Source organism: Gadus morhua, chromosome 23 (assembly GCF_902167405.1).
Source record: "Gadus morhua chromosome 23, gadMor3.0, whole genome shotgun sequence".
Lineage (NCBI taxonomy): Eukaryota > Metazoa > Chordata > Actinopteri > Gadiformes > Gadidae > Gadus > Gadus morhua.
In genome coordinates, this window is record NC_044070.1 from 3,313,245 (window position 1) to 3,339,999 (window position 26,755).

Genomic DNA, 26,755 nt, shown 5'->3' on the forward strand with positions numbered 1-26,755 from the left:
CGAACACATCGCCAATGATCTACCGGCCGCATGACCACAGAAGGCCATGATTGTTGTCATTTGTCAATAATTTTATTTCAGGTCCCTGCGCCTGGTTTTAATACAGTTAATGTCCATATACAATTTATACAGAGACTTCCTTGCATTAAAAAAGGACCAATAATAGTGTTACCTTACAGTGACAAATGGAGGTACATAAAGGAAGGGTGGGGGGTAAAAGTCGTATGGCATCATCTGCATATCATCATAGGCCTCCTCTAAAACCCACCAGGACCTTCCAACATCTCTTCATCTACACACAACCCAGATTCCCATTTAACATTTCATTGATCCTGGATTAAAGAATACACAAAATACACCCATTAGGAGTTCCTCAGCTCTGAGGGACTTTGATTAGAGCAGCATTACCATTCATAAAAAAAGTCACTTTTATATCACATTCCTCTGTGAGGCGGTTCTCTCAGAGACAACTACCGTCGATTACCCTGACCAGGGGACAGTACTGGCCCTGCGCTCACTGCCTCCCACATCTCCTGTACCAGCCCCGCACCGCTCAACCAGTTAACAGGCACATTATTTTAACTTCATCTCTACAAAATGTGACCCTTGTCAAAGGGCCTTAAATTACTCAACAGATTTTTCAATTTTAAATAACTCGAAAAAACAAAACAAAAAACAAATGAGTTAGGTTTGATTAAAAAGAAGATTGCGTCTAAGTTTTAGTGGACAACGTTCTATCTTCAGATTCAGTTAGTGGACCGGGTTCTATTCCCGGGGTGGTCCTGGTCCCTGGGCCAGCGGCCCCGTCTGGGGACAGGACTAGGAGCCGAACTCCACCGTCTCCTCTGTGATGGGCTTGAACTCGTAGTTCCCTCTGCCGTCCATATGCAGGTAGAACTGAAGACAAAACAAAACAAGGTTCCATCAGGCTTTTCTCAACACGCCAGCTACACCAGAATATACTAGTCTTAAGACCTATTCCACCTTACGGGTTAAAGCCCATTAATACATTCCTCCTGATGATGAAGCAGGCTTACCTTGTGGTGCTTCCAGAGGGACTTTCTGTGTGACACGGTGAATAGGGTGATGCCAACCTGTCGGTCCAAAACGAATGAATGAATAAACATCTTAAAAAGGATAAACCTTCACACGTTAACACATGCCAAACAACTTTCAGTTTAAATAGTTAAGTCAATACTCAAATCTAAATAACTCCTAACTGAAAACAGTTGTTTTTACATTATTTTGTTAGGGCCTCCCATCAGAGGTTCTTACCGTCCGGCAGTGGCTATAGATGAAGTCCTCCACGTCCACGCTCACGGCACTCGTGCACTCATCCAGAATGGCAAACTGGGGCTTGTGGTAGAACAATCGAGCCATCTGGGAAACAAACATTAATGGTCTCACTTAGGTGTGACCACCAAAGTTAGAAGACTATATTCCATTTATTCTAGGAGGTTTATTGCTCCCCCCCCCCCCCCCCCCCCCCCCCCAAGTCTATGGGTGCTTACAGCCATCCTCTGCTTCTCCCCTCCGCTCAGCACGTCCATCCAGTCCTGCACCATGTCCCAGCTCCCCTCCCGCTCCAGGATGTGGCCCAGCTGCACGTTGTCCAGGTACTCCTTCAGCACCTGGGGGGAGCCAGCGAGTAGGGATTCAGTCAAACATACCAGTAGGGTCTCCCAGTCCAACCCATGAGGAGGGTCTCCCAGTCCAACCCGTGATCATGTGACCACATTGCGTGAGTCCTACCTGGTCAGAGATGCCTTTACGGTTTTGTTCTTCGAACGTGTCCGGGTAGATGACCTGGTCCCTTAGAGAGCCAAGCGTCATGTAAGGCCTCTGCGCAACACGCGCAACACACACACACACACACACACACACACACACACACACACACACACACACACACACACACACACACACATTAGGTTTCTTTTGTCAGCTTAAGAATGCCCACAGAGGAGAAAAGGGGAGGGATGGTTTTACCTGGGGAACATAGAAGAGCTTCCCTCTCTCTGGTTTGGTCAGCTCTCCCCCAAACAGAGGCCAAAGCTGAAGCACACACAAGCAGACATAACACTCATTGCATTACTCTACATGGGTAATATGAGGAAGGGGACCGTTTTTCTGGTTGCATCAAGCAATAGTACAGCCCCAGGCTTGGGGCAGTGAATCTCACCCCTCCCAGGACTCTGAATAAGGAGCTCTTGCCACAGCCGTTGGGACCACACACCAACACGTTGGCGCCAGACATCACCTTCAAAATGAAGAATTACAAACAAAACCATGGGAATGAGAAATGGGAGATGGAGACATGGGAACCTTAAGGCAATAATGAAGGAACTAAGAAGCTCAAACACCATCTAAACAGATTTACAGACCGTTTGAGTTCTTTGACTGATGACTGCAACAACAACAAAGAGTCGGTTTAACGGTTATTTGGCATGCTTGCAATTGTGCGCAGTTCTGCTCCTCAAACGCTTTAAGAAAGGATGAAATGCTCTGCCCTAAAACAAAAAAATACAAAGACATGGAAGCTGCCACTCTCGTATGACGAGCCCAGCGGAGAGGACTTACCTCAAACGACAGGTCCTTGATCAGGATCTCTCCATTGGGCGTTGCCAGGGGTGTGTGGTCAAACCTAAAGAGGAAGGCATCCTGGGTCATGGCATTAGAGCTTGGTTTTGTTTTTGTAAGGAATGCTTGTTTTGGGCTGGTCTTACTTGATGATGTGGTCTGCGTTGATAACCCGACCACTTCCGGGAACCAGGGCTAGTTTCGCCGACACAGACCCGGGATCTGACGAGGAATGGGCACAAGCAAAAGACTAATCCGTTCAGTTTCATGCAGGACCGTGATAGATAGCCCAGATATTAATGATAACAATTGATGGTGATATTACAGGAAATTTGGTATGATAATCGATGTACATCCTGACATGCTTCTTGATAAAATAAATCAAGCAATACAACCAAGGTTCAGAAAAATGAAGCTTATCATCAGGTTATGATACCAAAAAGTTATAACCTTTTCTTAAAATATTTAGATATTCAAAACGTCTTTCAACAGACATAAGCTGTCATTTATATGATAAATTGTTGTGGTATCCGATATACATGGAGACATACCTTTCTCCTGCTGGGTGACCATTGTGCGTTCGTATTTTCCCGCGTTGAGCTCCTTCAAAACTTTCATCAGCTCAGCGATGCGAGACGTGAACCTGGAAGAACAGTTACATTGACTGTTAGCCAGGCCTCATTCTCCACTGACGCCTGGAGAACACTTACACTGACTGTTAGTCAGGCCTCATTCTCCACTGAGACGTGTTCATTCTGACCTTAATCCTAAAGGATCTTTCCATCAAATACAATAGAGTGCTTCTGAATTCTAATAGCAGAAAATTGGCAACACCACCAAAATCTAAGCAAAAGATTGGTGAAAATACTGTGAGAGTATCTACAGACGTTTGAAAGTGGTCACTACCCGAAGTTAGCCTGAACCAATATTAAACTTTGTAATGAAACAGCTTTAAGTGAATAGCAGAAATTAACCAACCATAACCTACTCTTAAAAGTTGATGCACAGCTATATTCAGTTTTAGAAAACGTTTCAAACTTTCGTACTTGTGGAAAATAGGTCACATTGGATGTGGTGTGAGGGCTGTTGTGTAGGAACGTCACTCGCTCCAGTAAGGGGGCACAGCCAATCAAAACTCTGGAAGCCCTAGTGGCCCTAGTATTTTACAGATTATTTCCCTGTTTTAACAACTTTAAACATGAAATAAAGATAAACAGAAAACCATCTCTTGGTGAGCAAAAACAAAACAAAAACATAACTGAGCAAGAACCCAGCACAGGTGGAAGGTTTTATTTTTAGTCTGAAATAACTTTCATTATTTAGACTAGAGTGAATCACACCTACTGTATTATCAGTTGGTCGCCCTAAGGGCCTTAATATAAGATATTATGAGTACCTGGGTCAATATATGATGCAAATAAAGTATTAAGTAAAGTAATGAAGTACAGCAAAGATAGAGGATTTAGTAGAGGTAGGTTTAGGCGAAATCTCCACATTTAAACATAAAACCAATGCAAATTTGACAATATAAACTTGATGAGACATAAACCCGTAGATATCTTGGGGACTAGTTGTACAATTTTGACATTTGATTATTCAAAGATCCGGGCAAATATATATGACACCAAGCCAAATAATCGCTATTGCACCATACGTCCACCAGATGGCGATGTAGGACAAGTGTTCTGATTGAGGGCAATATACCCATTTCCAATGATGCCCTCTCTTAGCTTGTATTGTATACATTTTTTGCTAATATGTTTAGTTGCAAAATGGTGCCTGGACATTAGATTACCTGTGTATGGTGGTTTTATTCGACATTATTAATCATAAAAATTGTAAGAAAGATATCTTTAGCTTAAAAAAAGGAAATAATAATTTTGTTCTTGCTTGTTTTTTTGCCTCTTGTTCAGCGAGTTTTAGTCACAGATTGGTATGGTTTAAACTGTTGGAATAAGTAGAATCTTAGGTTTCATATAATATTGTGCAGTACAAGGGTTAGATAAAAGATCGCTATTAATGTGCATGTGTGCATAAGTATGATAGTTATGAAATAGGCCTACATTACTCTTATTGTTGCATGAATCTTATTTTGTTTGGGGTTGGTATTGTCAGTTAGCCAACAATGGTTATGATAGACTAAAAGTTGACACAAATCTTTCTAGTGGTGCGTCACATGACTACTTTCTCATGCGTTACTTAAAATCCATTACGACATCTTTGAAATCGGCGGGAGGGGCGGCTAAGCCCCTCTTAGGACGAGGGGCTTAAGAATGTTATAGTGATTTGGCAGTTTACTTACTAAAAAACATGTTAAATAATTGGACATATATTCCTCACTAAACCCAGTGTTTCCCTATATGCACCTAGCAGAGTAAGGCGCTGAAATATGACCGCCGCTGCTGAATTTTTTTTTTTAACAAGAGGAGAGAAGAGCTTCAGCTTATCTTATTCTGCACTACGCAAAATAATATAACATTCCGTGCGCTACGGACGCTGGATATGCGCTTCATATCCAAGTCAATTCACACACTTGTGAGTAAAGCATATAAAAAAGGAGAGGAGAGGAGAGCTCCGTCTTATCTCTTTAAAAAACGAATGTTATATTATTTTGCGCGACCGACGCTTCATATCCAGGTCAATTCAAACAGCTGCGAGTAAAGCATAGCTATAAACATTGTTCAGTGCTTGGTCCACTCCTCTTCATTCTGTACATGCTTCCTCTTGGTCAGATCCTTCGTCACCATGGACTCCGGTTCTGTTGTTACGCCGATGACACACAGCTTTACCTCCCCCCCAAAACCATCATTCCTTCCACCCTCTCAACCCTCTCCAACTGTTTGACTGACATTAAGACCTGGATGCAAAACAGCTTTCTCAAACTCAACTCCAACAAATCCGAAATCCTCATCATTGGTCCTGACACCCTCACTCACTCCACTCTGAACTTCACCCTTAACATTGACGGCTCCACCATCACCCCCTCCACCAAAATCCGTAACCTTGGAGTTATCCTGGACCCCACTCTCTCCTTCCTCCCCCATGTTAACCATATTACCAAAACTGCCTTTTTCCACCTCCGAAACATCGCCCGCCTCCGCCCCAACCTGTCATCTACCGCTGCTGCGACACTCATCCACGCTTTCATTTCATCCAGGCTTGACTACTGCAGTGGTCTTCTCTACGGCACCACCAACAAAGTCCTCAAAAAACTTCAATATGTCCAGAACTCAGCTGCGCGCCTCCTCACTGGTACCCGCTCCAGAGAATACATCACACCTGTCCTCCGTGAACTCCATTGGCTTCCAATTAAACACAGAATCAACTACAAAATCTTACTCATCACCTACAAGGCCCTCAACAGCCTAGCCCCCCCCTACCTTGCCGACCTCCTCCATCACCACGCCCCCTCCCGATTCCTCAGGTCCAATTCTGCCAACCTGCTACAAGTTCCACGGACTGAGCGACGGACTTGGGGTGATCGGGCCTTCTCAGTTGCTGCCCCCACCCTTTGGAATTCACTCCCCTCCCACATCAAAGTCTCTCCAACCCTCTCTTCTTTCAAATCTGCCCTCAAAACATACCTTTTCACACTAGCCTTCCCCACCTAACTCCCACCTTATTCTTCATGTTTAACCTCTGTTTTTCTTTTATTCCTAGTCTGTCTAACATAGTTTTGATAGGGCAATATGTAAAGCGTCTTAGAGTACCATATTAAGCGCTATATAAATTATATTTATTATTATTATTATTATTATAAAGGGAGAGGAACTCCGTAAATTCCGTCAAGTTGGAAAGAAATGGGCAGATTCGGAGTTTGCGGTTCAATAGGTCATCAGTGAAACATTGTTGCGACACAAATGACACCTCGAGCTAAATGTAATTTAGACTCCAATCACACATTGGAGTCTGGCCAAACGCCAATTTCAAACTTCTGTGCTAACCCTGTTACATAGATTTTTGACAATAAAGTACACTTGAACTTGAACTTGAAATGTAGCAACATAGAGAACCAGCTACAACATAGTTTTTATCCAAACGAGCAGTCTTTAGCGAACGGTGAAATGCATTGGCTTCTATGAGCTGTCGGCTTTAAGCCGCGAGTTTAGGGACCGTCTGCAAAGTGCAAAACTGAAAACGACCACAATGGTAAAATTTCAATCGCGTCGCCATTATTGACTCTAGAGCCCCACAACGTGTTCCATAGAGGCATGGCCTCTTTATGGTCCTACTACAACCTTGGTGTTGGGGAGAGGGGAGGGATTGGGAAGATGCATTGGTTGGAGGCACAGACCTTTTCGATTGTTGTAGTATTTGTGTTATGTGAAGTTTGTTAAATAAATGTAAATAATTGTTTTAAAGATTATGCTTGTATCATGTTCAATCTCTCCATATTTCCCCCGCTCATTAATGTCAACAAATGTACTGTATGTACACCCTCCTGGTAAACCCCCCTGCAGGATGCGCTTTGCGAGCAGAAAAAGAAACAGTTCACCTCCACCACTGCAACTCCATCCTAGGGGAAACACTGCTAAACCTTTAAGATGTTTGTTCCAAGGGTTAGGAATGTTTGTTCAATTTGCATAGAACAAACATGGGTAGTTATCTGTGTTTGCCCATCCATACAGGTTGCTTCTACTTGAGAACAGGTTGCAGGAGGGAGGTGGTGGTGGTGGTGCTCACCCAGAAAGACGCGTCATGTCTCGGCCGGCTAGGACAATCCTGCCTAGGGCCTGGGACAACCTCAGAAGCATCCTCCCACTTTGGTAGTAGTCCTACGGCAGACAACACAGGACTCAGTACATGCAATTGGAAAGTTTGAAAACCAATACTGAAATAAGACCAAAGACGCTCATGCCTCCATCAGTTCAGATTGGCTGGTGTGCAGGTGCCTGGGGTGCGACAGGTCCAGGAAGGGTCTGCTGACCACCAGGTAGCCCACCCCTGTGGCTATATCTGCAACGAGACAGCGAAGAGAAGGACACATCATTGCGTTGTTCCCCACCAGCAGCAATATAAAAGTCCCTGGCCAGGGGGAATGGCTCCAATTCACTTACATTTAGCGATGACGCTGTCCACAAAGCCCATGGAGAAGCGGAAGAAGATGAACTTATGGAGATGGTCCACCTAGAGACATTTACTGTCTTTTAATATCAATTCAACCTGGAGGAAAACCTAAAGAGTGCAGGGCATATTACGACTATAATACAAAGATGAACCCACCAGTTTCTGGAAAGTGGAGTGAATGGTCTGCTTTTCCCTCAGGTTCCCATTATAGAAGGCAATCTCCTCACTGAGGAATACAAAGTCCCACCAAGTGGTTGTAATGAGTGTGTGAGGGTGTGTATGTTTGTGTGAGGGTGTGTATGTGTGTGTGAGGGTGTGTATAATAATGATAATAATTGATTGAATTTATATAGCGCTTTTCTGGACACTCAAAGATGCTTTACAGTGAAGGGGGGACCACACTAACCACCACCAGTGTGTAGCACCCACTTGGGTGATGCACGGCAGCCCATCAGTGCCAGAACGCTCAACACACACCAGCTTGAGGTGGAGAGTGAGGGGATTAATGATTCAACCAATTATACAGGGGGATGTTTAGGGGCCAGATTCAATGAGCCTGGTGGGGCAGTTTTAGCCAGGACACCGGGGAATCCCCAACTCAGGACCTCGGCTTTACGTCTCCTTGAAGGACGGTATGTGCGTATGTGTGTGTGAACGCGGGCAGTTTGTGGACCTGTTGGTGATGAGGCGGGAGTTGACGTAGCGGTACTCCCCCTCGTAGCGCTGCTCTGTGACGGTCATCTTGGCGATGGGCCTCCGCAGCCTGGTCAGGAACAGACCCGAGATGATCAGGTAGGCCATCATGATGGTGGGACCCTGGGGACCACAGGCGCAGAGACATAAAGTCAGGCCCGCTTGGACACGAGGGCATGGCTCGTAGCACACAAACAGAGGACGCCGTGGGGCTTTACCTGGGCACCTATGGCACTGGTCAGCTTGAAGATGTACAATCCGATGTCCAGGAGGGGCTGCAAAGTGAGGCAAAGTCCACATTTACATTAACATTTAGGGCATTTAGCAGACGCTTTTATTCAAAGCGACTTACAATAAGTGCATTTGTCATAAGAAGTGCAACAATATATCGCTGTTGGTACAGAAAGGACGTTCATAGAACCAAGTGCAAGTACAACAATCGCTAGGCTAACCAATTCCCCGTGTTACAGCAATGATAGCAGCTACTGCAGTTGCCACACAGTTAAGTACTATTATACAATATAATACAATACAACACAGTGTACAATGGTGGCCACATATTACAAACACGTGATCAATTATTTGAAAGGACAACACCCACAATTTCTTCAATCTATTGAGGAATTCTGTGGTAAATATTTGTTTGCGTTGTGGCTTTGTGTGTTCCTTTGTTTAGTCAAAGTTCCTTTGACTAAACAATGAGAAGAATAATTACTGCAGAATTGACGAAAGATATGAATGTCAACGATAATGTGCACTGATAGAGAGTTATGCTTTGTTTTTGTTAGCATCTCTATTGTTCAATCACTTGAGAGAAATGCCAGCTAAATATAATATAGTTCTTTATTGTAAGGGTGTTATAAACTTATATTATTTTGACTGCGCTTGTGTTATTTAGTTGTGCGGCTTCTTTTGTAGACTGTGATATTAATTATTATTATTTTTATTTATTTTTAAACGTTTAATTAAGAGCAAACTGCTCAAAGCCAGAAATGTCAGAGTTGAGGCCTGCATAGCAGTGTGGTGCCGGTCATCATGTGACCTGAAAGGTTTCATTTTAACGTTTTTTTTTTTTTTTTTTTTTACTTCTTTCGTTATTTGGCATCTATAAAGCTGGGCATCTATTTTAATACATGCGTAACTTTGTACACATTTGTTACTTAGGCCTACTCTGTTAAATATACAGGTGCTGGTCATATTATTAGAATATCATGAAAAAGTTGATTTATTTCATTAATTCCATTTAGAAAGTCAAACCTGTAGAATGTATACATTCATTCCAAACAGACTGATACATTATAAGTGTTTTTTGCCAAAAAGAAGATGATTATAGCTGACAACCAATGAAAACCCTAAATTCAACATCTCAGAAAATTAGAATATGGTGAAAAGGTCAGATATTGAAGACACCTGGTGCCACACTCTAATTAGCTAACTAACTCAAAACACCTGGAAAAGCCTTTAAATGGTCTCTCGTTTTGATTCTGTATGACACACAATCATGGGGAAGACTGCTGACTTGACAACTGTCCAAAAGATGACCATTGATACTTTAAAGAAGGAGGGCAAGACACAAAAGGTCATTGCCAAAGAGGTTGGATGTTCCCAGAGCTCTGTGTCCAAGCACATTAATAGAGAGGCGAAGGGAAGAAAAAGATGTGGTAGAAAAGAGTGTACAAGCAAGAGGGATAAACGCGCCCTGGAGAGGATTGTCAAACAAAACCGATTCAAAAATGTGGGGGAGATCCACAAAGAGTGGACTGTAGCTGGAGTCAGTGCTTCAAGAAGCACCACACACCGACGTATGCAAGATATGGGCATCAGCTGTCGCATTCCTCGTGTAAAGCCACTCTTGAATAAGAGACAACGTCAAAAGCGTCTCGCCTGGGCTCAAGACAAAATGGACTGGACTGCTGCTGAGTGGTCCAAAGTTATGTTTTCAGATGAAAGTAAATTTTGTATCTCCTTTGGAAATCAAGGTCCCAGAGTCTTGAGGAAGACAGGAGAGGCACAGAATCCACGTTGCCTGAAGTCCAGTGTAAAATTTCCACAGTCAGTAATGGTCTGGGGTGCCATGTCATCTGCTGCTGTTGGTCCACTGTGTTTCCTGAGGTCCAGGGTCAATGCAGCAGTCTACCAGGAAGTTTTAGAACACTTTATGCTGCCTGCCGCGGACCAACTTTATGGAGGTGACGATTTCATTTTCCAACATGACTTGGCACCTGCACACAGTGCCAAATCTACCAGTACCTGGTTTAAGGACCATGGTATCCCTCTTCTTGATTGGCCTGCAAACTCACCTGACCTTAACCCCATAGAAAACCTATGGGGTATTGTGAAGCGGAAGATGCGAGATGCCAGACCCAACAATGCTGAAGAGCTGAAGGCCACTATTAAAGCAACCTGGGCTCTCATAACACCTGAGGAGTGCAACAGACTGGTCGACTCCATGCCACGCCGTATTGCTGCAGCAATTCAGGCAAAAGGAGCTGCAACTAAGTATTGATTGCCATACATGCTGAAACTTTCCATGTTCATACTTTTCAGTTGGCCCACATTTCTAAAAAATAATTTTTTGTACTAGTCGTAACTAATATTCTAATTTTCTGAGATACTGAATTTGGGATTTTCAGTAATTGTCAGTACTAATCATCCAAATTAAAAGAAATAAACATTTCAAATATATCACTCTGTGTGTAATGAATTGATATAATATGTAAGTTTCACGTTCTGAATATAATTACTGAAATAAATCAACTTTTTCATGATATTCTAATAATTTGACCAGCACCTGTATATGTAAGGGATAATGTATACATCCGCCGGTCATTATCGGGAAAATAAGCCCTGACAGGCTAAACAGGACACCGACGCGCTTATTTTCGATAATGACCGGCAACGTTCTATACATTATCCCGCTTATTACACGGCTACTTGCCAAAACGAAAAAATAACTTCACATGGTGTGTCTTTTTACAATTTAATCGTTACCAGCATTCGTAGTTTTGATCAGCAGTGAAATAGTCTGCCAAAGACGGTGACGTCGCTTAGCAACCGAAGACGCTGTGTTTGACAAGTTACCGGACTACTACCCATGCAAGTGAACGGAGCGTTCCACGGCATTGAGAAGACCTGTGTAATAAAGACCTATAATATTTCTGTTTGTGGCATAGATTTCTCCTCAGATTAGGCCAATAAAGCAATGATTAAAAAACAAACAAAAAAACCCCACAAACGCTCGATCAAAGGCCCGACCCTCATTGTTTTACATGAATTGGCTAAACATAGGACCACTGTAGCATATTTAAACACAATTCAAATTGTGCAGAGAGAATTATTTCCATTGTTCATTCTGACCGGAGACATTTAGAATTTTCGGTCCTACTAATTATTTTCCAGTCATGACCGGTAATTACTGGACAACCGAAACTATGCTGCATAGGCTACCTTGCTGAGGTTGGAGTAGAGGTCCACCACGCTGTTGCAGAACTTCTCCACGTCCTGTGTCAGTAGCTGGTCCGGGTTTGAGATCCTGTTGTCCAGGTTGCCCATCTTGTAGTACGTGTAGCCCCTGTAGAAGCACCGGTGTAAGTATAGACCCCACAGAGAACAGAAGAGCAGGAGCCGGGGGCATACTTGCCAACCCTCCCGATTTTCCCGGGAGACTCCCGATATTCACAATCCTCTCCCGTTTTCCTCCCGCTGTTAAAAATCTCCCGCAATTCTCCTGATTTCTGAAAAGATTTCAGCTCTCCCTTTCTCCCCACTTTCGTCCTCATCACAACAACCTGTTCTTCAGAAAAGGATATTGTTTGAGCGAGCCCGCTGTTACCACGGAGACGTTTGCCGCTGCTCCGTGGTAACAGCGGGCGCGACCAATCAGAGACGTCTCTCTGACGCTACTCTAGTATTCTTTCTTCCGTTATTCTACCCGCGCTCGTGAATAAACCTCAGAGTATTTAAAAAGACAACAAAGAAGACGAGAATGAAGCCGAAAAGAAAAAAATACACTTGTAAATTCAATCATGAATGGAAATCGGAGCTCGCTTTTCTTACTACTAGGTTTAAAGGTACTGGCTATGGATGATTTTTCCGTGGAGCACGGCGTTCGGACGGACATAAAACACCATGCCAATACAGGCAAACATAAGAAGGCAGTAGCTGCTTCAGAGTCTCAGCCAAGCATCGCTGGTTTGCTGGGGAAAGGGAGACCAGATGCAGTCATATATGCCGAAACAAAAATGGCAATGTTGGTGGCAAAGAATAATATTCCTCTGAGCTTTACTGACGAAATAAATAAGTCAGTAAGGGACATGTTTGCTGACTCGGATGTAGCAAAGAAGTATGCCTGTGGGAGGACCAAAGCCGCACAGATATTGAAAGGTAATCCATTAACATACCCTTAGAAACATATAAACATTTATTTTTTCGTAATGAAAATGATAAAAACAATCCATATAAGGATAATGTTCCAAGCTTTCTATTTACTATGCGTACATGGGATAGGCTAATTTCACAGCCCATTTGCAGTGATGGTAAGAGTTAACCTACATGTTAACCTACATGTAGCACTTACATGATGTAGTAGCTTACTTGGTAGTTTTGTTTATTAGAAGCTAGTGTATTTGCGTGATAACATAAGACTTATTGGAAGTTGCTAAGATAAAAGCGTCAGTAAAATGTAATGAATGTAATGAAATGAAATCTATTGATATGTAATAATATGAAATGTAATAATATGAAATGTAATGATATGAATTCTATTGATATGTAATAATAATATGAATTGTAATGACATGAAATGTAAATTAAATGAAAGTATTCAACATAAAATTGACGTTTCAATTTTCTAATTTTTTTGTTGGTTTTATTATTTTAAAGTCACCAGAATGCGGGAAACACTGACTTTAAAGCTGAAAATGTTATGGGGGGGGACCCCCAAACCCCCGCTTTAGTTTGGGAATCCTCCCTATTTTCGAAGTCTTAAGGTTGGCAAGTATGGCCGGGGGCCTCTGTGACTTCGGCCAATCACAGAGAGGCCAAAGAACCTAGAATCCTGGGTTGGAACCCAGGCAGCTTTGAGCACCAAAGACTGACGTCAGTGGTCCAAGAGAGTGTGATGAGCATAACTCACTGGAGGTACTGGTCGTAGAGGTACTGGGTGAGCCTCTCACGGAACCGCAGCTTGAGTTCGTTTATGCCCAGCTTCAGTAGGTTGTTCACCAAGGCAATCTGGGAAACATGAAATTTACATTTAAAAACACACAATATGACACAAACACTTAGACATGCACACTATTTTTTGCATCTACCAATGTAAGCATAATCATGCAGGGTAGCATTTCAAGTCAATTATAATTATACCACTCAGACAAACACATAACAATGCAAAAATCATTGGCTCATTAATTGTAATAAAATAATGCTGAAATGTTATTATGGCAGTATAGTTTAGGGATTATATTATATATATAATATATATATTTTTTACAAATCAGGTGTCCTCTGTTAATTATTGGTGTAAATAAATGGTCTAATTGTTTTTATTGTTTTTAACAGCCAGTGGGAGAACAGGAGGCCACCATGGGGTAAACAAAGAGGGGAAATAAACTTACAGCTGGAATGAATTTCAAGAAGCCCATCAAGTAGGTCTTGAAATCTTTAGCTGAGCGACCGATAATTGCACTGTGAACCACAACACGCACAATGGATCAGCACAACACACGTAAAGCAAGTCTGAAAACCATGGAGCTACACAAGCATATCATCAATGCTGCTGTAGCTTAGGTAAATCCCTGTAGACCTGGACCTGTCCTTGTACTAGGATCATACACAGCACCAGAGAAGCCCTGACAGGTTCTGGATCAGGGAATCCCACTCCATGTATACAACATGTGAATCTCATTGTGTTTCAGGACGTCCTCTAGATATGGATATCAGAAACTCTTCATGTGAAATGGGGTGGCTTGTTAGTGTGATGTGGCAGTGTTACCAAGCCCACTTGATCTGTGGCAGTACTTTGCTGAATAATTAATTTCATCGGGTGCAAACAGGATTTGGAGCTGAAGAAAGTCATGCCATAGGATGTTAATGTGTCTAAGGTTTCTTTATAGAGTGCTCTGGCTACGTCAGTTACTGTCAACTAGGGATCGACCGATATATCGGTCGGCCGATATTATCGGCCGATATTCACGTTTTTTACGTGTATCGTATCGGCCGATACGCGGCTGATTTTCGCCGATTCTTTTTCTTTTTTTTACTTGTTCTACCTCACCTGTTTTTAATATTTGTTAAATATTGTTCATCTACTTGTTCTTACTTGTTCTACCTCACCTGTTTTTACTATTTTTTAAATATTGTTCATCTACTTGTTCTTACTTGTTCTACTTCACCTGTTTTTACTATTTGTTAAATATTGTTTTTTATATTGAAGTTCAATAAATGTTTCTTTAAAAAAAAAGAAAGAAAAAAATCGGCTCAAGAAAATCGGTATCGGCGTATCGGCTAAGGCTGACGAAAAAATATCGGTATCGGTATCGGCCCTAAAAAATCGGTATCGGTCGATCCCTACTGTCAACCATCCAGTCACCCATTGTTTGCATAGTAACAGTTCACTTTGTTTGTCACTTACTTTGCAAATGTGCAATGCGTCTACCTTTAGGCAAATTTCCTCTGTCAGCATGACCGGTACATTCAAACAGCAACCGAACAAATGGATATTGGAGTGTGTGGAAAATGTAGATTGAGTAGGATTCCCTCATTGCACCACCTTGTGTACAATACCCTTGCCTGGGGCCAACACAGCCCAGAGTTGCTGTTAAAGGGAGTATAGACAAAGCAGCAAACAAACAAGGGTTTGATGTTGATGCACCCCCACCCCCACACAAACACGTCTTCTACCAAAGAGCAGGGTAAAGAGCCGTTACCACAGGAATGACGGCAATGTAGGGATAATAGTGCTGCTTGAACAGTCGGCTATCTCTGTTAATGATACCGCTGTGGAGAATCACAACACAAGAACAAGAGCTAGAGATACTGTTTGGCCCTCAGTCTCGTTGAACGCACGCGCCCACACACACAAAGACAGACATACACACAAAAGAGATGCTTCAAATTACACAGGTTCAGACTATTGAAAACAATATTTAGGTCAATGGCTTGCTCCTTGGATCAAATCATATTAGACCCAAACAAAAAAAAACTCCACTAGTCACATGCTGTCACCGCAGCAGTGCTACTAACCTCTCAATCATGGTCCCATTCTGAATCATCCACACGTCACAGTAGGTTCTGGTCACCAACATGACCGCGATGAGGACCATGTAGCCCGTCTGCCAGGGAGGAATCACATTTAGTTTGTAAATGGTCATTCTTTCAATTTTTTTTATTGGGATTCAAATATAAAGATGTCTTATTTGATCATATTAATCATAAAAAAACAATGATCAAATCTAACAACAATGATGCCATCTTTGTGAACATCATTACTCCTGGTTTTAGCTTCTTTTGTGACCTTTTGTGAGCGGTCAGGGGCACTCGTTTTTGCATACAGAATCCCCTGAGCGGCGTTCTGTACTGGTATGTACGTCATCAAGCTCCAAGATGGCTTGCTGTATAGTGCTTGAACACATGGCACTGACTCAGGGTACTGCACCGAGTCAGTGGTCGATCCCAAACTATAGATTCAAAATCTATTAAAAAAATCCTTCAGGGCATCGCGGCGGATTTTATCGTGATTGTTATTAATATTGATTAACGCCCCTAGGTTAGGAACTGATATTGGTTTATTCTTATTCAGACTTGGCAGGGGGAAAAGTGGCATTACTAGGGTGGCAAAATTCCGGGAATTTTCAAAGTTGGAAACTTTCCATGGGAATTTATGGGAATGAACAGATATTTACAAAATTGAAGGTTGGCTCTTAACAGGGGACATAAATATAGTTGGGAAAAAATTTATATTAGCATCATCTTGAATATCTATGCTATTCCTCAATCACGCTAGCACACTGCTTACTACAGGGCTATTGAGACCACACCCCCTACATGCACTGTGCATTTCTCCATCCCATGTGCACTGAGTCCTTCCAGAACCCTTGACCACACTTTTGAGCCCAGAGCATATTTAAAGGTCCCATGACATGCCACCAGGTGTGGGCTGATTAGCCGTTACAAGCCGTTTTGGAAATCAGTCCCTTATGACATCACAGGTGGGCGTGTACGCCTAGATGTGTGCTGGATAGATCACTCTACCCATAGACATTTTATAGCATAGACGCAGCATTGGCTGCTGGGACGCGAGAAATACGGCCGCCATCTTGGAGTGGTGAACCGGGAGCAGCAACAGGTGCGTCTACAGCAAAAACAGAATGCCGGGCTGTTGTTCAGCGTATTCCTGCTCAAATCAGCGGACCATCCACAATAGGAATCGGGGGATTACTTTTCACAAGTAAGATTTAACATAACCATACTATTGGTTGTTTTTTGTGAAAGGAATATTACCAGTATTTTCCACCTTCTGCCCCTGAAAAACAACGGCGGCCTAGTGATTCCATCACTAGGCACAGTGAAGTTTTGATTTTATTATGTTTTTTTTTATTATATATATTTTTTTGAATATTAAAGTTGCTTTTTTCTTATTTTCTCTGTTCTCTAGTGTCTTTGAGCACTGTGTGAAGCACTATATAAATATCATGTGTTGTTGTTGTTGTTGTTGTTGTTGTTGTTGTTGTAGTTGTAGTAAGGTGTTGAGAGCTGCAGAAAGGGTGATCCCCCAAGCTTCAACAATGCAAGCGCAAGCTCCTAACGTGTCAACGGTCCCACACATCGTCCGAGGGGAGATTGGAACAGAGGATATATTTCTGCTTGGGGAACACATTGAGGAGACACAGTTTGGCATCTTTTGAATTTCACTAGTTCTGGGCCCAGTTTCCCGATAACGATGGATCTTCGCTCGTACGTTCATTCTCACAATGGATCTTTCGAACCATCGTTAATTTCTTTGGAGCGTTTCCCGAAACTCCTCTTAACATGAACGCGCATTCGCTGCACTCACAACGTTCGTAGGATGTACCTGTCCACTGACATGGTGCTGAAACGGGCTATGACGCAGGCGGACACACAGGAATGTCGCAGGAAAATGGGGTTAAAAAGGGTTAAAATATCTCCCCATCGAGGCCAACCGCAGAGTAGCCTACGAAAATAATAGATTGCAATAATATGAATGCTAAAGATATTAAAACACAATTTAATAGGCCTAGGCTGACGTATACATCAGTCCTAATCCTGAACGCACTGTGCATACATTTATTCATGGAATTCCCCCCCCCGAAATCATTCCATGTTACAAAAATCCAAAATAGCTTGTGTGACAACTACATTTACCTTAATGTGCTGATTTTTTAAACATATATTTTGCGCAGCAAGAGAGCCGACTTTATCTGATTCCGCATAAGGTTGCATTGATTGGCTCTCTGGTATAGAATATTTGTAGACATTAAAAATGCAACGTTCCATTTACATTATCATTCAAACGCGGCTATTGCTGACCCGATTAGGAGAGCTTGGTCTAGATCCTGCCCATATTGTTGGGCAGGATGAAGTAGGCTATAGGCAGGGTTCGAGTTATGATTCCATCTCTGTGGGGGTCTCTAAAAGTGGTTGACGGTGGGGGGGACCGTACCGAGGGGGGGGGGGCTAAGCGGGGGCTAAGCGACGTCAACGTCTTTGGCTATCTATTTCTCTGCTGATCAACACTACATAATATGGTAAGTTGGTAACAAATAAATGGTAAAATAACACCTTGTTAAGTTATTTTTTCGTTTGGCAAGTAGCCACACATTATCGAAAATAAGCCCCTTCAGGTCGATGCACCTCCGTTTCGCGTTGGTGTCCGGTTCGCCCTGTGTGGGCTTATTTTCCCGATAATGACCGCTGTTCTATTATCCCTTACCTAACGTCAATATAACTCTGCATGTGTAAGGGAAAATAGCTTTATTTGTAATTACAATATTATGCTGCTGTATTTTCAGAGACCCCCACAGATATTTGAGGTTGCTGCTTTTGAGAGAGCCCGACCTCTCTCAATGGGAGCTCAGCTCCTACTGGCTCCCACCTAACTCGAACCCTGGCTATAGGTCTTTCTACACTTCCGAGCCGGTTCCGTCGCAGCTTGGCACGCCCGGCGATTTCACCTTCTTATCTCAAGTTTCCTGTGTAAAACCAAGGGGGTCAAATCCCCCGTTCGTCACGGCACCGGGTTTCTTGGCTCACTGGGGAAGGCGGGGCTGTGCACGGAGTCTCTGACCTCTTTCAAATAATTTGTATTATTGCATACTCCTGAATTTTTTCATTTTTTATGAATGAAGACACCCGCATGCAATAATGAGTTCACTCTATAGTAGGCTAACGATGCTCATAGCGTCCTACGAGTACCCTGGAGCACTCGTTAGCTACGAGCGTTTTCACGACGTTCGTTACTAAGGATGCTTTCGGGAAACGGTGTGAAAACTGTACGATGCTCGTACGACGCACTTCACGATCCACTTAGGCTAACGATGCTTTCGGGAAACTGGCCCCTGGTCTGATCATTTTCCTGTTTATTTAAATGTATCTATATTAGTTCCTGTAAATAAACATTCCATCAGCAGATATGTATTATGATGCATTCTCATTTTAGGCGAAGTATAAGACAGTATAATTGTAACAATGAATAAGTCATTCAAGTAACAATATTTAAATACTAACATTGTTGGGTAAGACAGAAATTTGGTTTTATTCTGAATCCAGTGAAACAGATTGGTGGTTTTAGCTGATATAAAAACTTTCAGGTGTTTATTTATGTTTTATGTTAAAATTTTTGGCAGACGCTTTTTTCTAAAGTGTCTCTCTTCTTACAGTCCTTCTAAACACTCTATGATCTCACTAAAAGGCTAGCAGCACGAAATCAAGGGATACTTAAAATAGAAAAAATGTGTGATTAATCGCACTTTAACTATGACATTAATGCGATTAATCGCATTATTTATTTATGCTTGGGTATGATACAGTTCAATTAAATTACCCTAAATTCATAGTTAATTCCCATTTTAATACGCTTGTGAAGATTTTTAATATTTCCAAAATTCCCAAGCTTTACTTCCCATGGTAATTTACCGGAAAGTTTCCGGAAATTTTCTACCCCTTTGCAACCCTTACCTTATGGCAATGGCCAACTTACTCCCCGACTAAATTGCCACTAGGGGAATTGTTTTATTATTAAAATGTATTGGGAAGAGGAACAGGCCTAGATGGGTTCCCAAAATCGTGAAACAATGGTATTGCACATACATAAGACATTAATCACCCCTCCATTCAGCTTTACCGACTGGTCGCTTTACAACACAACCCTGGTTGACTCTCTACGTTGCCTGTTACAGCATTCTGTCTTGCATTACCAGCTTCTGGATATTGAACAAGGGAAGGCAGTACAAAGGCCATCTTGATTTGCCTGGTTTGGTGCTTGGTCAAGGTCACTCCCTGCACGCGAAGATTATGATGCTTTGACCCTGTTAGTCCTGTAAGATAAGTCTGCATATACGTGTCATTAATACACATCAAGCAGATATAATTTGGGGAATAAGCCATTCTTCTGTTTGACCATAGGTAGAACTACAAGTAAAGTGAGAGGAAGAGCCAGGAAGAAAATGGGAAATCATTCCTACCTCCATGCATAAAAAGCGAGGGGTCATGATCCGAAGGATGCGGTAGATTCTGAGGAAGAACAGCTTGTCCACCGCCGCCCGTTCTTTTTTGCCCTCTTTCTGTAGAAACGGATACCAATATTTAGGTTAAACTTTCTTCTGTTGAAGTTGTTTTGGAGTAGTCCTGTAGACTCAGTAAGTGTTATAGTTATAGATGAATTATATGCACACATTAAGCTTACGTCATTTTTCTGGACCAATGCTGAGCCCTTTTTGCTGTGGGAATACAATTGGAACATTTTATTCAGACATATTTATCATAATAGAATAGACCAAGCAGATCAGCTGCGTTGCCTATGTATACCAACTGTAAATAAACATGGTCTTAGAAAGCCTACTCGTGTCAATACAAACTGCTGCTTCAAGAAAAGCAAAGCCCATGTACTCACTTGCACATAAATAAAACCACTTTACTTTGGCAACACTAGCAACAAGTCAAGGTAACTTAGTACTCCTGCTGGCAGCTTGTTAACAAAGACTGTCATTCATTGGTGACAAATGTGAGCAGAGATATAAGAAGAACCCAATCATGCCATATGTCTTTGGTTGTGCCTTTTGATACTTAATACTTAACATTGACCATAACTTCACAGGACTCAGTGTCCTGTGGTTCAGTCGAACACACCTGACCCAGTCACAACAGCTTTATGCTAGTGGTGCTAGCATCGCTCATCATATACGGCGACCCTTGGCACACATACACGTCTGGGTTGGACAAACTTGCCATTCGAACAGAGGCTACGGAGCTACATACCAGTTGAGCTGGCTCGCACGTCTTCTTTGTTTTAAGATGTATAAGAGGAGCAGAACGCCGCCTGCTATGGAGGAGTTCTTCGCTGTCAGGTACTTGCTTATGGCCGCCATGGTGTCGACAGGCAGACGGGTCTCTCTGCTGCCCTGAATGGCTCTTGAAGGGGGCGGGACAGGCTGAGTGGGCGGGGCCAAGATATGTTGGGAGGCGACAGGTTTTGTGATTGGTTCCTGAAAAACGTCAGACGTCTGTGACTTGTCCTCCGACCAATAGGCTAGGCTCATACAATTAAAAACATGAAACCAATCGGCTGAGATGAGAAGGGAACCACCAGAGACCAAGGTTGATTCTTCTGGGTCAAAGAGCAGAGGCTGTTTTAAAAGAATCAAACGTAAATGTTGGCAGGAGTTTCATCGGTTGTCCTCAAATGCTTTTAAGTTTATCTTTTAATACGTCCTCAAGAAAGGAGAAGGGTTATAAGACTGCATTTTTGCATCTCAGAATGATAGTTCTGGTAGATGACGGACATTATTAGCGAACCAATCACAGATAACCTGATGTACCGCCCATTTTTTTTGCACCGTCCACCTCCAGACGCAGTTCCAATGCAACGGTCCAGTTCGTTATCAACGAACTGCATAATGGAGTTGGGAAGGAAGAAAAGATAGCTCAGCTACCCCGCCTGGTGGCAGAGGTAACGCACACGTTATCATTATGACCTTGTCAAGAAAAACCTGTACTTATAAATACTTCACTGTGCTGTGTGCCTTCACTGCCCTTTATATATACATTAAAAGTAAGGTCAACAACATATTTAACTTGGATTGGCTAATTTAATGAGACAAAACTTTTCAAACTTTTGTTATTTTTCCTGCCAATATAGAAGAAATACCTAACATTATGTATGTTCATTTAAAATTAGAGGAAAAATGTAGTGTCTAGTATAGAGAACCTCATCATGTAGAGGGATGGGATCCATACTCATACAGGGGGCTCATAGACCACAAAGGACTTGTAAAGCTATGATTGGAGGATATTATTACATTTTTGAACAAGTCCCCCTATAAGTGCACTGTGAAGTGCAAGTTATTCAAATGTAAAAAATGTTTGCAGGTCTTTGATCAATCAGAACCAGATATATGAAAGCTGTCAAAATGTTGACCCTTCCAAGCACCCAATTTTTTCAAATGAAAAAGAGATGGGACCTGTATCTGAGGTTAAGGATTTACAATATTTGCGTGAAAATATGGAGACTTTCTAGGTTTCAATGAAATACACCTTGCTGTATCAAATGGCTTGTGATAAATGATAATAAATAGTCCATGATCCTTGCCAGTACTGAATGGTAATATGCTAGAATTTGGACTGGTCAAAAACATCTTTCTTGTTGATTCTAGGCTTTATTGTTCAACCATTTCAAACTATACACTTTGATAGAAATGCCATGGCTTATCAAGTTCAGCGTTCACACCTTGTACAGGCCAATTTAGTTGATGCTGAAAAGCTGGTCGATTGTACCTCTTATTACACAATTAGCATCAAGAGCCAAACGTATGTAGAAGTAAAATACCATCTTGAGGATGTTATGGCAATGCACAACAGTTCAAACGACTCATAGTATGTTCCCCAGATACAAAGCTTTTAAAGCGATCTTGGAATTTGAGCATGGTCATATCATAAGATATTTTAGTAGCAGATGAAAAGGTTAGATGTTTGGATTCCAGATGTGTTTTGAATTGGTTTTTGTACTGTGTACCTAAATACTGAAAATCAACCCTTTCTTTGATAATAATGGCTTTCTTTGAGATTGTTTCAAATGTTTATTAGACCACGTGTTAAAAGCCATTTAGGTGTCAAGAATGATCACAATGTTGTTCCTGTTGTGTTTATAACTAAATGGTCTTGACCTGATGAATGTTATAATGAGATGAGACGTAGGTGATCACTCACTTTTAAGTTGGATAACTCAATCACTTTAAGGATAATACAGGCTGGACAGAAAGTTTGTTCTTAAAGCAATGGTTTGAAGTAGTGTCATTGGTCTGTACTATATTAAATCTCTGGACATTTGTAATTACTGTGTTTTAAGATTGACAATTAAACAATGAATATGTTTTTAATATGTCAAGAGATAAGATGCTTGAAATAAGAAATTCAGATTTTGATAAAGCAGTTTTGTAGTTGTCAGTATTGGTGTAACACCTTTAGAATAATGGTCATTCTCATTTTAAGCATTAACATACTCAGAACCAGTAATACAATCTAAATAACAGGTTATAATGCATTATTAAGATAATTCAGGAAAAAAAACACTTAAATCAAGTGAAATGCTCCGGAGCAAAAACTGCCTAGTAAGAAGAAATATGACAGACAAAAAACAAGAGTATTTTGCCTTTACTTAAGATATTTCATCTTTGCTAGATTTCAGTTTTTGCAGTGTGCTGCTCTTCCCACTCAAATCACAACAATGTACTGCACAACAACTACAACTAACTTACACACGGTTGGAGGGAAACAGCTGGTGCACATTTTACCACGCCCTGTTCCACCCAAAAGGAAGTCCTCCCAGCAGGGGATCCAGGCTTCACCTGCCAGGACTGCTCAGTCTGCCGCCCCACAGACCATCACTGTGAATGGCCAGTTTGCTTTGCAGCCCATGAATACAGCAGATAAAGCAGGCATGCAAGGCAGCAAAAGCACCCTGCAGCTGGTCCAGCCCACCACCGCAGAAGAACCTACCACCAATGTGGCCCTCAATAGTGTAGGGGCGCTGAGCAGCCTCAGCAAGAGCATCTCCCAAGGCCTGCCGCTGACTCTCACCTGTCAAACCTGCTGTTCCTCCTCCGGTTGACCACAGCTTCCCTCTTCTGTCGCCCCTGCTGTACAAGAATTAGGACTACCACACAGCGACCCGGAGCCCGACGGCCGCCCCCTCCCCCGGCCACGCTCCGGCCCCGAGACCCACCAACCCCTTCGAGCCGGAGGAAGACCACCTGCCGCTGGCCCCTGGGGGCGGGGGAGACGCGTGGCGCAGCAGCATGTCAGTCGGATTAAAACCAACAAATGTAACAGGATTTTATTGAAAGCTAGAGAGTCGACTTTCTCTTTATGTTTATTTAAATTAATATTGATATAATAATTAAAAAATACATATATTTATTCTTTTATATTATTATATCAATATTAATTTAAACAAAAATAAATAAATACCCAGAGAAAAGTCGACTCTCTAGCTTTCAATTAAATCCTGTTACATTTGTTAGTTTTAATCCAACTGTACATTACTTTGAAAGGATGAACCTCAGTTTCGTGATTTAGACCTCACTTGACCTCACTCCCAGAGGTCCACGGTGCAATGTCACCACTGGGATGCTGACGGTGTTTCCCGCCGGATTTATTTTCTTTTGGCAGCCCGAAGTTAAATTTTGGGTTCCTAAATTGGCCCTCAGCTGTCAAAACTTTGAGAACCCCTGGTTCAAAGAGACAATGTTTAGACTCGAAACGCATACACATATGTCTGATCATTGGACCCAATGATTGTATATGTGATGGCAAATGTATCATATAATGTTGTTTAGGTGTAACGTTGTGGTCTGCAAAAAGCTCCTTCCAACGCTTCATATGATTTTCAATTAGTGACTTCAACCTAGAAACAGTTGCAATGCTAATAACAGGTGCAAACACTATTTGCACAATCACTATTAACTCAGTTATAAATTGGACACATGCATTGACTTCCAAACTCTCCAAAACAAATGGCAATATCTTTAGACCATAGAGACCATAGCACCAAATATCATTTTCTCTCCATTACCAGTTTGGATTTCAACACCACTGTACAATGCATCCACATCTTCCTTGATTCTATTCAATATGACGTCTACACCAGATTGACGGAGGTCTGCTGATCTAGCCATCGCAAGTAGACTAAATGCAAGCCCACACCGGATCGAAAATCGGCGTCGGTGACATGAGTCTATTTGGTGTGGTCGCTCAAATCGGCCACGTCGGCGTTCATTTCAGCCGATTCAACATGTGTAATCGGCCATTCGAGTCGGTCATTCTTTTACCATTCTGATTGGTGGAGGGCTAGCAGCTTGACTAGCGAATCAGTGAAGCCCGGAAGTGAGGATTTTTATTTCCAAGGGTGTACTACACTATTAACAACTAATTTTTTATGCAAATTATCCAAGTGGATTACAGATCTGTATTTCATCCGTGTATAATACAATCTGCAGTGCATTTGGTTTCTCTGAAAATAAGGGATGTGATTTTAAAAGAGCACCATCAACAATGTCATAAAAAAAACCTTCCCTGCACCTCTGGGGTTCCTTTTCAATCATAGTCAAACCCTTGGATGTGATAATAACTGCTCTAGAATTTTAGCTAATGGTACATAATAAAATTCTTTGTCTTTGATGAGACATTCTCTGGATCCTCCACGTTCCTCCACTCTGTTCTGTCGACATGTTGTTGCATCATTAGCGAAGGGGCCAATGAAAATGTCAAATATATCCATTGCATCATTTTCAAGTTGACTTTTTGTGCCTTCTGAATGCTTTTTTACCACGTCCTTCACCTGCTTCCGGAGATTGTCCAATAGTGATGATTGATACTGCTGTACCCCAGCAACAATGTCATTCATGTCTTTCTGAAAATGAGATATAGAAAAATAGAAAGAGAGAGAGAGGTGATGTCATTAATGTCAGAGGTTGGAACACATCATCATGATCACCACTGCTACTTTTGATATACAGGTTTGCTGATAAAATAGTAATTCACATAAGGTATCACCACTGTGAACTGCTTTGCTTAAAAAGGAATACTTCACCCATACAGAACCGGCGTTTTATCATTATAAAATCGCTATTATAATATAATGAATTCGATTTTTCTTCCCTCAGTCTTCCCTTGGCCCAGCTGTCCTATTAATCCTAACCCTACATTTTACCATGTGTGACATTACATATGGTAATATGTAGGATTAGACAGTGAGACCATAAAACACTCTTTCTGCCTTTTCTCAGGTTAGTATGTTGTAAAATGTTTGCACATTTATACTAAATAGCATCTCAGAGTTCTATACACCTTCATATTTCCACTGGTGAAGTTGGTCTTTAAAGGGGAATTTTACCGGTGGAAACATGAATATGTATTGACATTGGGTCCTATATGTAGTCGAATAATTTCTAATTTGTTGCCGTCTTGACCGAGAAAAAGCAGAAAGTGACTTTTTGGAGCTGGTGGATTGAAGACAACAATTCCCACCATGCACCACGATGCACAGCTTCGTACGCCACTTCCGCTGATCTAGATTTCCGCCTATCAGAGACCCCGCGGTTCCATCTACCATGCTGATACCGCAAGACAGCTTGAAAATCAATTCACACATTTCCTAGTGAAGAGTATTAGTTGGTGAACTCATAAGTAAATTACTCCTCGTTTGCATTTCTTTCGAAATGGTTAACTTTTGCATGGTAGTAAGTTTTTTTTCATCTCCTATCTAGAGACATGTCTGCAAGGCATCTACACAACAAAGAAGTCGGTCGATTGGCCTGGCCTCAGTATCAGACTTAATGGCTCCAGTGGGAATGCAAATGTGAACTATCTTAGCCTCTCTCAGTTAGAGAGGAAGCGATGTATCTTAAGATAAAGGGAGAATGTATACAATTCATTTTAATGTGAATAGTAATGATACAAACAAGGTTAACATAATTTGTATATTTTAGTTAGGCTAGATATTTCCACGACACTAATGAACATGTTTTAATTAGTCCCATCCATTCTCTCTTTTTAATTGCACACAGGGCCATTGGAGATCTTTCATAGTGCTCTCCTGAAATACCTCCCCAAACGCCAGGCCTTCTCATATGATGGAATGAGGGACAGGTGCTAAATCGCTATCCTAGAGCACAATGAAAACATT

General features: G+C 41.9%; 1 protein-coding gene and 1 long non-coding RNA gene across 2 annotated transcripts; one reads left to right on the forward strand and one right to left on the reverse strand.

Annotated features, from left to right (window-relative positions):
- Positions 1–50: 50 nt before the first annotated feature.
- Positions 51–21,014, reverse strand: abcd3a (ATP-binding cassette, sub-family D (ALD), member 3a). The gene is made up of 23 exons (XM_030348476.1): positions 20,833–21,014; positions 20,261–20,294; positions 20,040–20,138; positions 15,583–15,671; positions 13,956–14,025; positions 13,475–13,572; positions 11,788–11,911; positions 8,559–8,615; positions 8,321–8,463; positions 7,804–7,873; positions 7,638–7,707; positions 7,439–7,536; positions 7,264–7,355; positions 3,132–3,223; positions 2,727–2,802; positions 2,581–2,644; positions 2,183–2,260; positions 1,990–2,055; positions 1,753–1,842; positions 1,512–1,631; positions 1,276–1,380; positions 1,038–1,094; positions 51–897 (listed from the first exon to the last, which is right to left on the reverse strand). Exons 1-23 carry the CDS (start codon positions 20,940–20,942, stop codon positions 820–822), a joined length of 1,980 nt encoding a protein of 659 aa, XP_030204336.1. The 5' UTR covers positions 20,943–21,014; the 3' UTR covers positions 51–819.
- A 115-nt stretch (positions 21,015–21,129) lies between these two features.
- On the forward strand, positions 21,130–23,910 carry LOC115536979 (uncharacterized). Its single transcript, XR_003974757.1, has 3 exons — positions 21,130–21,220; positions 21,424–21,523; positions 23,718–23,910. It is a non-coding gene; the product is annotated as an uncharacterized LOC115536979 (long non-coding RNA).
- Positions 23,911–26,755: the final 2,845 nt, after the last annotated feature.

Bases quoted from the DNA above. Each gene is read 5' to 3' on its own strand.
- abcd3a (XM_030348476.1), bottom strand. From the start codon at position 20,942: ATGGCGGCCATAAGCAAGTACCTGACAGCGAAGAACTCCTCCATAGCA. The intron at 7,708-7,803 runs GTGGGTTCATCT...AAATGTCTCTAG, and splicing joins ACTCCACTTTCCAGAAACTG to GTGGACCATCTCCATAAGTT. The intron at 2,261-2,580 runs GTAAGTCCTCTC...TTCATTTTGAAG, and splicing joins TCAAGGACCTGTCGTTTGAG to GTGATGTCTGGCGCCAACGT.